The following is a 13,910-nucleotide window of genomic DNA, read 5'->3' on the forward strand; positions in this document are numbered from 1 at the left end:
ACCCTGGATGAGATGCTAGTCCATTGCACGTCTACCCTCCAGCATTAAAATTGCCAGTACCCATTCATGCCCTAGGTGGAGAGAGGCACTGTAAGGGAAAAGTGTCTTGCCCAAGAACACAACACAATGTCCCTGGCCAGGGCTTGAGCCTAGATCATTTGCTGCCGAGTTAGGCGCACTAACCATGGGGCCACCACACCTCCCACAATGTACTCACCTTTAATTAGCAAATGTAATTAATTCATTTTTCATTTATTTCTATATTAATTGATCTATTTATCGATAAATTTGTTGAAAATTTGTTTAGAAAGGATCTGTACCCAGTTATTGCCAAACATGTTTGATCATTGGTTTAAGACATTGATCAATGCATTACTTAATTTTCTGTTCCTGTAACTACTGTTATTTCATGCAGAAAAGACCACCTAGCCTAAGTGATAATGCATGCTAACTGATGACTTCATGATATGCTCATGTCTTTTCTGTGTCAAAGTCAACTCAAGAACGTACCTGCTTGGATTGCTGACCTGAGTGGCACTATTGTTGGCTACACTAAGGTTGCTGTCCTGAGTAGCATCATTGTTGGCTACAGTGAGGTTGCTGTCCTCAGTAGCATTATTGTTGGCTGGACTAGGGCTGCTGTCCTGAGTAGCTTTATTATTGGCCACACGAGGGCTGCTGTCCTGAGTAGCGTTATTATTGGCCACACTAGGGCTGCTGTCCTGAGTAGCATTAATTATTAGCTACACTAGGGCTGCTGTCCTGAGTAGCACTATTGTTTGCTTGACTAGCGCTGCTGTCGTCAGTAGCATTACTATTGGCTAGAATAAGGCTGCTGTCCTTAGTACCACCACTGTTGACCACACTAGGAATTCTGTCCTCAGTAACATGGGTGACTTCAGGATTGTTTTGGCTGTAGGATTAGTGAGCATGTAAATGTAAGTTCCCTGGATCATTAACTTCAACATCTTTACAGATTACAAACAACACTTTTTAGCATTGGTGGAATGGTTGTGGTTTTATTCTTCATAAAATTAACACATTTCTTACTCTTTCCAACGAAGATTTTGAATTGATAAAATAAATTTTCATTTCATAAAATTCCACACAGACACAAACAGCCCAACTCTGTAAAATTATTACAATGTGCACAGTCATTCCATTTGAATGCAGTGACATGCAGAGTAGAAAAAATGGTAATGCACCTACTGGAATGCTGATGGATTCTAGTCAATAGGTAGTGGGTTTATTCTAATTATGTTATAACAATGTCTAATTGAAAAGCACATTGTACTTCAAATATGTAATAAACATCGATTAACATCACTTTTTCAGTTCATGGGCTAACAACATGACCACTTACGTGGCAAAGTCCCTTTCCATAAAGGCTGTTGGTAAGGTCGCATTGAAGTTGAAATCATCCATAGTACACCATAGATCAGGTACTGTGACATCCAGGTTGCTTAAATCTTCCAGATTTCCAAATCCTAGAAAGTTTAATCCATCTTCAGGATAAGAAGGCATGCCCTGTGTTTCCTGCATATTCAATATGGATTTGTCTGCCACCATAACAGATAATGATGGCATCAGTTCTGGCAGCCCACACCCTGAAAGGGCAAATGATTCTGGCTTGGTACTTAGAGAGCCAATCCAGTCATACACTGCACCCATTTCATCACTTGCTCTAAAAGCCCGTCTTTGAATACCCAAGGTAACATGACGGACTGAGACAACAGCACGAGCTTCATTAACTACAGGTTCAGGAGGTAGTCTTCTCTTACGTGCAGCTTGCAACTCCATTTGCCTCTTGGTTGCCTCCTCAATCTCCAGCTTTTGTTTTTCTTTTGCTCGGTCAGCTGCCAGGGACTCTTCATACTCCCTGTCCTGTTGGGCTTTAATGGTCTCACGTTCAGCACAAGTGCCCATCAGTCCACCATGGTTGGCATCATCATTGCATTCTTTCTTAGCATGAACTTTGGTTGGCTTCCTATCCACTTCAAAAACCTCTGGCAACTCTGCGTCACACCCTTGACTTTCCTTTTCAACTGATCTTGTCATCAAATAAAGTCTGACTGTGGTCAGGGCATGGTTGGTTATGTATCTGGCCAAAGTGAAGTTTGCAAAGGATATCTGATCACCTTTGAAGTTTCCAAGTGTTGATGTCATGTCTTCAAATCTACCATAAAAGCTCATACCACCTGGGAAGAAAATTGATTTACCCAAAGCAATCAAATCACGAACATCTGAGCTACGTTCTGCTCTCACAGTTCTAGTCCCACCTCCTTTTGCAAGGCGAACTCCAACATACCTATTCTGTTGCGGGTCATAGTGCAGCCAGCCAAACTGAACTTTACGGTAGCCATTTATAATTTGGTTAGAGGGTCCTGGCTCTGTACTTGCCTTTTCTTCGGCTCTCTTTTTCTTTGGTTTTACCCTTTTTTTGAGGAGATCAAGCAGCTTTCTTTTCTTCTCATCTCTACTCTCACCTCGCAACTTTTCATTTACAAAGCTTCTTAAGGACAGCAGATCTCCCCTTCGCAATGGTCCTAACTCTTGCAATTGTTCATCTGAGGCAGTATTTACTGCCGAATAATCCATCTAAAAAATAGGAAATAGAAACTGCATTAAAATTATAAATGCCATCAATACAGCAACGTCTGAAAAAGGAATATTATTTCCTTCTATCTGGTTGATTCATTTTAACGAGTTTCAAACTTATTCAAGTCCATGAATTTGCATCTGACTGGATGGTAAAGATCTCTGACGAGTCTAATTAATGATTGTTTCCTGGCTGTTTATGTTTGATCCTTTCAATATTTCTATTTAAGGGTTATGCAACGCATTTTTGACGCATGCAAAGGTGGCTCAAACAGCGGTGAACTACAGCAGTGGGGAAGACAAGTTAGGATAGTTATTTATCGAAAAAACTATCGGGATGGTGATCATGTCCAGACAATTAAGTTCACTGCATACCTTCTCGTTCCTGAATCGAGCGATCACTTCGTCTCGAATCTCTCTTTTTGCGAGAAACTCGCATATCTATAAGCAGAAAAATGCGTTAAGTTGAAATCTGCGCTATTTTATGCAAATTTAGTGAATTCCAGTGAATACCGTGAACCTGAGAGTTATTTACCTCATTGATTTCGGTTTCGAGTTCCGCCATCTTCTCTTGAGAAGCAACTTGAGCCCGCATTACTTCGGTCGCTAAAAAGTCGCTAAAAAAGTCGCTAAAAAAGTCGCTAAAAAAGTCGCTAAAAAAGTCGCTAAACAAGTCGCTAAAAAAGTCGCTAAAAAAGTCGCTAAAAAAGTCGCTAAACAAGTCGCTAAAAAAGTCGCTAAAAAAGTCGCTAAAAAAGTCGCTAAAAAAGTCGCTAAAAAAGTCGCTAAAAAAGTCGCTAAAACGATAAAAAAATCACAATTTTTGCATGGCACTTATGAGCCACCGTAAACGGCATGGATTCTTTCTGGTAAATACAAAATAACCTCTTCCATCATTTCTGCCAAGGAAGCCATATCAGAAAGACGTGGGCCTAATTCATGGATAATTCTATCAGTGATTTTTATTGACAGGAACGAGCATGCATTGCTTCTGTAGTTAGTGACAGGAAGACCGGGCGACTGGGTCTAAATGTTGTCATTCTCTATGGACAGTTTGTTTGCAACTTGATGGTCCATCTGTTCAATGGCTGGGCTTTGTGTGACCTTCAACTTAACAACGTCACAGGTGTTAACGATATCGTATGTGCCATTCAACACCTCAACATCACGAAGAGAAAATCTCATGTCGGGGTCAAAGCTGGTTGCCCCAAGTTACACTTCTTCAAGGCACGACTCAAGAGTTGCACGGCTCACATTGTACTTGCTATTTGACATAGGGCACTCTTTCTTGCACAAACGATTCTCAACAAATTTCTGTACATCTTCTTGCGTTTGGTTTTTTTCTGGAGATGATCTTATCTCTAACAAATACGGACAATTGAGGTTGGGATTGATCATCATAAAGAAAGTCATACCTAGTGACGAGAGGTCAGATACCATCAGATGATGCAGGGAGGCTTGATTGAATTTGGCCCCATCTTTAACTAGGATTTCAGGAGACATGAAGACCGCAGTCCTTTTCCCAAAATCTGTGAGTTTGCAGATGACAGCCCGCAATATGAAATGGGCTGCAATTTGATACTCGCTTAACAAAGAGTAATGCTAATTGCTCACCAAAATATTGGCCAGCTTGAGATTGCGATGAGCAACACCATTTGCCTGGAGGTATTGAAGTCCTCAGATGATATCTTTACCAGTGAACACAGGCAGGTCTTGAAAGCCTTCAAAGTTGTACTCTGCATCTGCATGTAGAAGGAGATCAGCCAGAGAACTTACCCGCGCATTCTCGCCGAAAGGATCGAAACTGAAACACAGATATTCCAACTGCCGCCCAGTTAGCCCAATGGATAGTGCGTTGAACTGTTGTGCGGGAGGTCCAGGGTTCAATTCCCGGCCATACCAATACTCAAGGTCTTAAAATAATTGAGAAGAATTTGCTACCTTTCTATATAACATCAAGAAATGGTTAGATATTCTAGTCTTCTCGGATAGGGACGAATAAATGGAGGTCCCGTCTCCTGCAGGGTTGGGGGTAGGAGACGTTAATTTCCCACGCACGAGATTACTCTGTGATGGATGTCCTCCCCTGGGTTGGGATGGGTGGTTTTACTTGGCCGGCTGTAATTGGCGCAAGCTGTTTTGGTGTCCTTGGCGGTTGGCGAAGCTAATAAACGAAACTAAACTAAACTAAACATTAAGGCGCGCGGTTTATAACAGACCCCTTTTAAGTTGACAACATTATCATGCTTCAAGTCGTGCAGAAGAGAAACCTCCTTAAGAAACAGCTTCCTTTTGTCGTGATCCAGTGCCTGGATGGCCTTCTTAATGAGTACCGTCTGCATTGTGAGTTTTCTAAGATCGTTGAATTCAGTCGTGTAGATTTCACTAAAACTTCCATGCCTGATCCTTTCTATAACTTTAAAATGACTAACGTCAAAAGTTGGAACACCTTTACGCTATGAGCATTCCTGTTACAGAATACTATATGTTTTGAATACTGTTGCTTAGACATGATGCAAACAGAATATAGTAGTTACACAATATGCGAGCAATGCGAAATTTCACCCCCAAATTAGCACTCCATTGTTCATCTTCCATTATGGTCACACAACACTGCTTAAGCATGACGGAAGAGTAACTCATATTCTATGGATTTCGTTACAACACCAATGAAGCTTCGAAAGCAGACCACGGTAAAGTTTCAACCCCTAAGCTTCATTTTTCAAACCATTGTAGGAGGTCGTTTTCTGATTTCGAGTTCATTCAAGTCATTGTTTGATCAAGTGAATTGTCATACATGAGAAATATCCGATCTAAATTATCAGATATTTCCGAGGGGTTCATAGTATAGTTCTCACTGATTTAGTAGTATAACCAGTAAAGAAGATCAAAGAAGATAAGTTTACAGAAAACGTATTATTTGCTATTAACATGTACGACATCGATGGTTGCACTGTCTGGAGAGTTCATGTTTTTCTTTTTTTCAGAGATTACACCCGGGAAAGTGAAATAATTTTGCCATTGTTCTTGTCGTTCTCATTTTTGTTTTGATTAAAAATGTAGGAAACCTTTTACCTGTTTCCAATTATCAATGCAGAATTGTTGCGTGACTTGACACTTGGGGTTTAAGTCACTATAGTTATCATAAACTAGTGATAGTTCTCACTAAAACTGCCCCCGCTATTTTTATATTATGGAGTGTAGAATATTTGCTGAGGTGGAACTTTGTAGAGGGAAGGACCTTTTTTTCCAAGCCTCGTCCTTATATGACAGGCTTTGTTATTTGAATATACCAGGAAAGTGCAGGAGGAGAAGTTTTATATCATATTAGTATCTTCCATTCCACTAGTCATAACCTTATCATTGGTTCTTGTCTTCTGATACTTGTAAGTATAGGTCAAAGTAATGATTAGAATCGCGGTTCAAACATGATACTTTAACATGAACGTTGCAAATAAAATTTGAACATGAACCTTGTAATATTGTACTAAATAGTACTATTAAAGTACCTTGCTACACAATATAGCAAAAGGTGTTATATTACATGTGTCTTTGTTTGAAATGTTAAGAGGCTGTCCGTGTAAGAACTGACCACTTGAATTTCGGCCGATAACAGAATTCCCTCAAATTTTTACTGTGAGATATTTGATGTAATCTATCAGCAAAAATTATATTTATTTGGTTTGTAATGCTATTTTATCAAATTTTGGCGACAAGATGCGAGGAAGGTCAAAAACAAAGAAAAGTGTTTATTTCAGAGTTAATATTCAGCGTTTCGCTGGAGGCTGTAAACACTTAGGCATTTGATCAAATAGCATATATTGGACATATGGTATCATTTGACATCTCTTCTGTTGATTAGTAGCAAAATATGTAAATTATGACCAAACAATGAGGAATTACGCTGTTTTGAAAATACCACACAAACAGCAGTTTCCAAACTTGAGCTAGTGTGCTGTTGTTCCAAGACGCTTTTCTCAAAAGTATAACGGGATCTGGAGTCCTCTTTACTGTCCATGTTTATTACTAGGGCTGGTCTGCCGAAAAAAATAAAAGCATTTTTGGTAACTAGTCTTTTCGAGCTACAGGAGCTCGATGAACTTTGCTAATTTTCAATGTTCAAAGTGCATATGACTTAATTTATTCATATTTGTGGTTACTTCATTTCTCACTCAAAATCAATGTTTGAGGCAGTGCTTATTCTCTAAAGTAGCACGGTTGTTTTTTTAAGGTGAAGATGTCCATAAATTCATCTAAACCTGCCCCAAAGTTAGCAATTACGAAGATAGAAATGAACATCTGTGTGAAGTTGTTTGACTGTCTCATGTGGGCTGAAACATGTCAAAATTCCATTAAGTATGCCTTGACCGCTGTCTTATGTTGTAAAAAACTAAAATTGCTGTCAGATATATATATAAATTTAGATACGCTCATTCAAAATATGTCATTATGAAGAGAACTTCATGTCTTACCAGAGATCTCCACTAGATCGGGTTGATTCAGTCATGTGTCACGCTCTTTACATTGAAAATGTCACGGATTCAAATTTAACTACATCGCACAGAAATGGTTTGTGTCAAGAGTGATAATTTTCCCATTTTGACTTTATTTTTATTCTAGAATTTGCCTCATTACGGACCAAAAAGTAATTTTTTTGTAGACAATATGACGATGTCGATTTTAGGTGGCAAGCAGGTTGAAATGCCCGTGTTTTTACGTGATACCGTAAAATGGTAAAAGGTAAAGTAAAAAAAGTAAAATACAAAATCAGTGGCCACTAAAAGATTAATGAGTTAAGTTTTCTCTTTAGTATTGATAATCACCGCCGGTGATTCACCGTCTATTTGTCTCTTTAAATTCAAATGACCTTTAATTTCTTACTTGATTATTATAGATTATAGGTAAAATATTGATTGATTGAGTCGGCGGAAGCATTTGCAGCTGTGTTTTTGCCATTTTCCTCTATTTTTATAATTTCTTTGTTTTATCAACTAGTCTCTCTGCTACCAGAAAAGTAAAGCTCTACTCCTTGATATGTTCTGAAACCCCGAGTACGCCAAACCATGCTGTCCTGATCAAAACGGATCAAACAATGTTCTACATTCTTATTTAAGAGTTTAGACCTTTTCTTATCAGCTACAGTCACATCCTTCTAAGAATGTGGAAAGTTTAGTTACCAGATATTTTTTCCTATCTCGGGAACCATACGGAATCTCAAAAAATTTAAACATCTCCTTAAGCATGACTACGCTGAAAGTTCAAGTTTCTTATCACGTGAGAGGTCACACAAACAGTATGAGTCATAGCAGATAGGGTGCTTTAGACCAAGCTGGCCGGCAACGTTTTCCAACATTTCACGTCTTTCTTGCCCCTGTTCTTCTGCGTAAACTTTCTCCAATTCAATTTCTCGGCTTCCCTGTCTTCTTCTTGCAGCCGCCAGTCTTGAGAAAAACCCCTGCACTTGAGTCTTCGTTAGCCAGTCCTTCCTTTCAAACATGCGGGAACCATCTGGGTCTCTTGCCGTCGTCATGTTTGCTGCTACTTTTCCGGGAGCTGCCTTCATACTGGTTCTCTCTCCAAGGTCAAATTTTGTTGTAAGATACTGTTTAACTTCAGAAGTGAAACGCACGGCTTCCTGGCTTCATGGCTTATGTAGTGCCTAACCAAACAGTATGTCACTGCTAGGACTACCAGCTTCTTGCTGGTGCTGTCGCTCGTCACTAGATTTTACTGGTGTGCTGTTGATTTCCTCGTCATTAACATAGAGGAATTTTTCCGCCCAGTCTCTTCTGAGTTTGTCGTACACTGTATCAGAATTTCGGAGAATTTGGCAGTGGCTGCCCACATCGAGGTGACTTTCTAATTCACTGAATTTCTTCAACAGCACATTGCACCCTGGGTCAGGACAGGCAAAAATACCATTCGCTTGTTCACCATCACTATTTTTGCCGCCTTATGGAGCCGAGCCTCTTTGAGCAGAAAGAATTTTTCATTAGCAACGAGGCATGTAGAACCTTGAGGCCTGACAACTAAATCTTGGTAAGGAATCAGCCTTCCCTGCCCTATGCCATAAGCTCTCCATATTCGCATTCCTTCCCCCTCAAACTTGAAGTTGTCATATTTACTAAAACCGTGTATCTTTTGTACTTCAAGTGTTTTTTTAGTTTGGTTTATTGAGCAAATGCAGGCAGTTGTACCTCTAACAGGACGTTCTGAGAGTACTGCACGCATATCTTTGGCAGAAACTACATCATGTCCCTTGTTACAGTATCGTTGGATTGTTGACTTTATCGGGCAAAGAATCCGATCAAAGACATCTCTTCCATACTGGGGTTCAGAAAAGTCATATCGCATGACTGTAATACCAATTCGTTTCCCTGCATCCCTAACGGCCGACAAGATAAAGTTGTTGTGGTAACATCCTGCTTCATCGCTCCTTCAGTAAATTTCACTAATTTGGGGGTGTTCCCTCTTTACAACCTCCAGTGTGTCCTAAATAATGGAAGAGGCTGCATACCAGTCCTGTTGGCACGAGTCGAAGATATGAGCGTACGACGTCAGTTTTCCAGAGGTGGCATTTTTAGATATGGGGGTGGATATATGCCAGCTTATCCCACGCTTTCCAAACCAGTCGGATTGTTTCTCACGATATCTCATTTGGAGAAACTTCATTGCTCAGTCCATAATCAGAATAGCGGACTCTGCATGTGGTAACTTCATTGCATCTTGTTTCGCCTTCTGATTTATTGAGCGCATGATATGCGCTTTCCAAAGCAAGATATTCCCCTAGGCCTGGTTGAAGTCGTACAGGAGATCTTCTCGTTGGTCTAAGTTGTAAGGTGTCCAGGATGAATACCTTACAATTCGATTCCTTGTCACACATCTTGTAAAACCTTCTTCAGCCCTTGACAGTCACCGCAAGTGGATTGGTGCTCATGCGAACATTGATGTTAAAAGTCGGGCTCAACAGGGTCACTTAGCACAAACCTTCGACAGTGGTCAGCACAAGTGGAGTCATCTGGTTGACAGTGCAGGCGGTAGTCAGTTTTGAGATAGTGTTTAGCATCTTGTAGTTTTTGACGAACATACAGGCACCCCTGCATTTCCATTCCTCCTTTCTCAAGAGTTTCAACTAGTGTTTCAAGTGTCTGAAAGCCCACCGCGCCATCGGCAGCCGTGTTATCTAGGCCTTGCAGTGACTTACGTTGAGATGCTTCTCGAATTTCTAATAATTTGAACATTGTGGACCTACTCAGAGGCTCGTGACATTGTTCTTTGCAATACTCCAAGTACTGTTCAATCATTGTAGACCTAGTCAGGGTTCTTACCACATTTGGCATCTCTATCTTGTTCCATTATCTAGGAAAAGTATCTTGCTGCCATAAGAAACATCTTGAATAAAGTACGGTCTATTTACAAAATCTACAGAGTGATTTAGTTTGCTCATCTCAAGGCGTACACGATGGTTTATTGTGGTTTCAGGGATATAAGCCATATCAATGAAACACCAAGGGGAAAGAAAACACACACACACGCGCACGCAAAAACAAGACAGAAAGGAAATAATAAAAAAGGTAAAAGTTGGAGGTGATATTCAAAATCAAAAGACGGCAATAAAAATGAATAATACTAGTGCTATACTTAGCTGTATCACCTAAAAACAAGGACATTCTGTTGAGCTTCTGCCTGAAATCGGCACTGCTGATAAGTTATCCATAAACCTACATTTTCTGTTACACATTAAGGTAAATTTTTCATAAAAAGAAGTAATACTTCTGAAACTAACCATTTCTTTCGACAACTCGAAAATACCTGCGTGCGTTGTACTCAAAAATGGATCTGTGATATCGATTCTCAATGTAAAGAGCATGACACATGACTTAGACTAGGTTTACACTAGAGGAAATTGTTCCGGATTCGTGATGAATCCGAAACGTTTTAGTACCGGATTCATTCTGCCGTTTACATGAAAGTTGACAAAATCCAGAATTTAAAGTGGGAACTTTGAATCCGGAAAGTTTTGTCGTGTAACCGCTTTTTTTCTTAAATCCGGATATTATTTCCACTTGCAATCATTTGAGTTTGCGGTGAAACCAAATTGGATCTGGTGCTAACATAGCTGGTGGTATCCGGTTGCCTAATCTTGTTGCAGGTTGAGGCGATAAATTTTATCATGTGTACCGCAGTATTTCTGAAGAAACACAAATTATCGCAAGGAAGTTTAACGTCAACCACACTTAATCGCCCACGACGTAGACTGCTTGGCATCTGTCCAACTCAAATTTGCCTCAGTGGCATCTGGATCTACTCTAGCCTTTATTGAGGGAGGCATTTTCACTTTGTCGATCGAACGACGAAACAACACTGGGCTTGGTAACCATTCCATTTTGAATGTTCCCGGAGATGTCGTTGTGTGTAAACGGTCAGGAATCGGAATATCCTTTCAGTGTAAACGCCTACGAATCCGAATACTCCAAAATTGATGAATCCGGAAAGATTTACGAATCCGGAAAACTCTCCTCTAGTGTAAACCTAGTCTGAATCAACCCATTTTTGTGGAGATGTTCTCAAGCACAGATAAGACATGAGGTTCTACATATTTTGAATGAACATTTCTAAATCTGTAACTGACAGCAATTTTAGTTTTTTATAGCATAAGACAGCGGTCAAGACTAACTTAAACAAGGACCCTGACTATAAAAGGACTTTTGCCCTGGGCAAGCCGTCAGTCATTTCACCCCTGACACCGAACTGTCGACATCAACCAGTCCGTGACCGTGCGATATCGGCAAAACTATTGTAACCGAAAGGTCACTTGCAGCCAGTGCATATCTCAAACTTCTACGAATTTTGCCATTTTCGTTTACGGCAAAGAAAAGATGATCGGCTCCACTCAGTTGGCTCCATGGAATGTACACCCGCTTGCGATGTCATTTCTGTAAGGAAGGCAAACGGCAATAGGGTTGGCAGTGAGGACTAGCTTTTATGACCTTTATTATCTTTCACAAAAATCCTCTTCTCCTACCGGTTTTGTATTGTTGTAATAAAGTGGTTAGTTTCTTCGACGTTTTGTCTACGGGATTTCATGTTACACTTATACAAGAACTCCTCTGCAATTAAACAAGAGATCACGTTGGATAGAATTTTTATTTGAATCGCGCTCCATTTCTCCAACGGAATATGTGGTGTTGAAATACGAATCCCGTGGGTGCTCATATAAAATAATTTCGGTCACGGATTGGAAACATGTCTGGTTGACTGAAATCCGATGGAAAACAAATTATCATCGGCTATATTGCCTAAACGGACCTCAAGAACTATTGAAAACCTCGACCTTTTCATAAGTAGCTAGTGAAATAGGCTTCTCGTTGCAACGCGTGTCTAAAATGTTCAGGCAAAAAATATCCTACATACCGTATTTACCCGTGTATAATGCGGGCCCGTGTATAATACGAATCCCAATTTCAGACCAAATTTTGAGAAAAAAGAAAAATAAACTACTCAACAAGAAGGTAAAATTGTATAACATTATTTATTTCAATTAACTTGGCAAACTAACGAAATGATGGTTACAACATCTTTCACATATCAAATCCTTCAAACTCGGACTCGGAGTCTGACTGGAACAGTTCTCTTGCAAACGAGTCATCGAGCTCGTTGTTGCAGTCATCGTTGGCCTCGTAAACTAGGTCGTCCTCGGATCCATCAAGGCTGTTGGTGATCCCGCATTTTAGAAATGAGGATTCAATCATTTCTTCGGAAATGTCCTGCCATGCTCCTGCGATCCACGAAAGGATCAGTTCCTCGGATGGTTTCTTTTGGCGGCCACTCGCTGTAAATTCATGGATTCCCTCCGCCATCCACTCCATCCACCTCTTTCTAACACCATCTTTAAACAGCTTGTTTAAAGAGACATCCAGCGGCTGCAAGATCGAGGTTAATCCGCCAGGAATTACTGCTAAGTTCGTGTTTTCTCGTGTCAGTGCTGTTTTCACTCTTTCGGTCACGTGGGCTTCAAACGCGTCACAAACAAGCAGGCTTCTTCTTCTCCCCAGGCCACCTCTCCTCGAACACCAAACTTTGTCGATCCATGTTTTCATTCCTTCACCGTCCATCCAACCTTTCTCTTGAGCGGCGATTACAACTCCGTGCTTGTTGGCAACCTTTGGGAGAGTTTTTCTTTTGAAGATTACCATCGGTCTCAGTTTGCTTCCATCGCCAGCACAGGTCAACACGACTGTAATGCGGTTCTTTTCATTACCCGTAGTACGAATCTTGATCGTTTTCTCTCCCGAGTTGTTGATGGTTCGATTTGGCGGCATGTCAAATGTTAGTGGCGTTTCGTCCATGTTAGCAATAACATGAAGAGGATAATTGTGCTCTTTGCGAAGATCGATAATGTAGCGGTGGAATCGCACGATTTTCTCCTCATAGTCATCTGGAAGCCGCTGGGCAAGAGTTGTCTTTTGGCGAAGAGACAAGCCATTACGCTTCATGAAACGCTGACACCAGTGGTTGCCTGCTTTAAACTGCCCTTGTGGAATCCCATATTTCTCGTTCTTTGCCATGTCGAGGGCCTTCAGCCTCACCAGCGATGGTAAAATGGCGAGACCATTGTTCCGTTTCTCTGTGATCCATTCGAGGAGACCAACCTCAAGTTCTGGCCATGCAGCTTTTTTGCCACGATTTGCTCGTTTCAACCGAGGCATCTTTTTCAAGTTTTCCTTGCTCTTCCGCCATAAGCGAACATTACTTTCAGATACTCCGAACTCTCTTTCAGCAGCGAGATTTCCATGCTGTTCGGCGAAATTGATGATTCGTAACTTATCTGACACTGTGTAACTTTGACGCTTGGTTCCGGCGAGTTTTGTAGTCATGTTTACGTTTGATTGCTCAAGATTACAGTAACTGTTTTGTTGATCAGCTGTTCGCTTAAATACTTAGTTAAATTTATTCAAGGATCCAAATTGTTAACATGTCATTGGTAGGTTAGTTTACCCTCAAATTAAAGACCAATTACATCGCACGCTTATGTGTCTTTGTTATTCTAATGTCGCGTCAGCCTAAACAAAGGATTCCGTGTATAATACGCATCTCGAATTTAGGTGTTCATTTCGGGAAAAATAAGTTCGCATTATACACGGGTAAATACGGTAGTGCCGTGTCAAAATACTTAGAAAACTATGTTCCTTTCAAAGGGACCTATTCTCGAACTTCGCTCTATTTTTTTTTTCCTTTTTTGAGGCTTTTTCTCCCCATAACTCAAAACGTGCAATAAAGCATTGGACCCGTTTATGTCGGTTTGGGTGGCC

The 13,910-nt window shown here is 40.5% G+C and overlaps 1 protein-coding gene across 1 annotated transcript; it reads right to left on the reverse strand.

The window, feature by feature from the left end:
- Positions 1-509: 509 nt before the first annotated feature.
- LOC148725556 (uncharacterized) lies at positions 510-3,280 on the reverse strand. The gene is made up of 4 exons (XM_088730926.1): positions 3,134-3,280; positions 2,974-3,039; positions 1,364-2,598; positions 510-913 (listed from the first exon to the last, which is right to left on the reverse strand). Exons 1-4 carry the CDS (start codon positions 3,191-3,193, stop codon positions 733-735), a joined length of 1,542 nt encoding a protein of 513 aa, XP_088587052.1. The 5' UTR covers positions 3,194-3,280; the 3' UTR covers positions 510-732.
- Positions 3,281-13,910: the final 10,630 nt, after the last annotated feature.

Source organism: Stylophora pistillata, chromosome 8 (assembly GCF_964205215.1).
Source record: "Stylophora pistillata chromosome 8, jaStyPist1.2, whole genome shotgun sequence".
NCBI classification, from domain to species: domain Eukaryota; kingdom Metazoa; phylum Cnidaria; class Anthozoa; order Scleractinia; family Pocilloporidae; genus Stylophora; species Stylophora pistillata.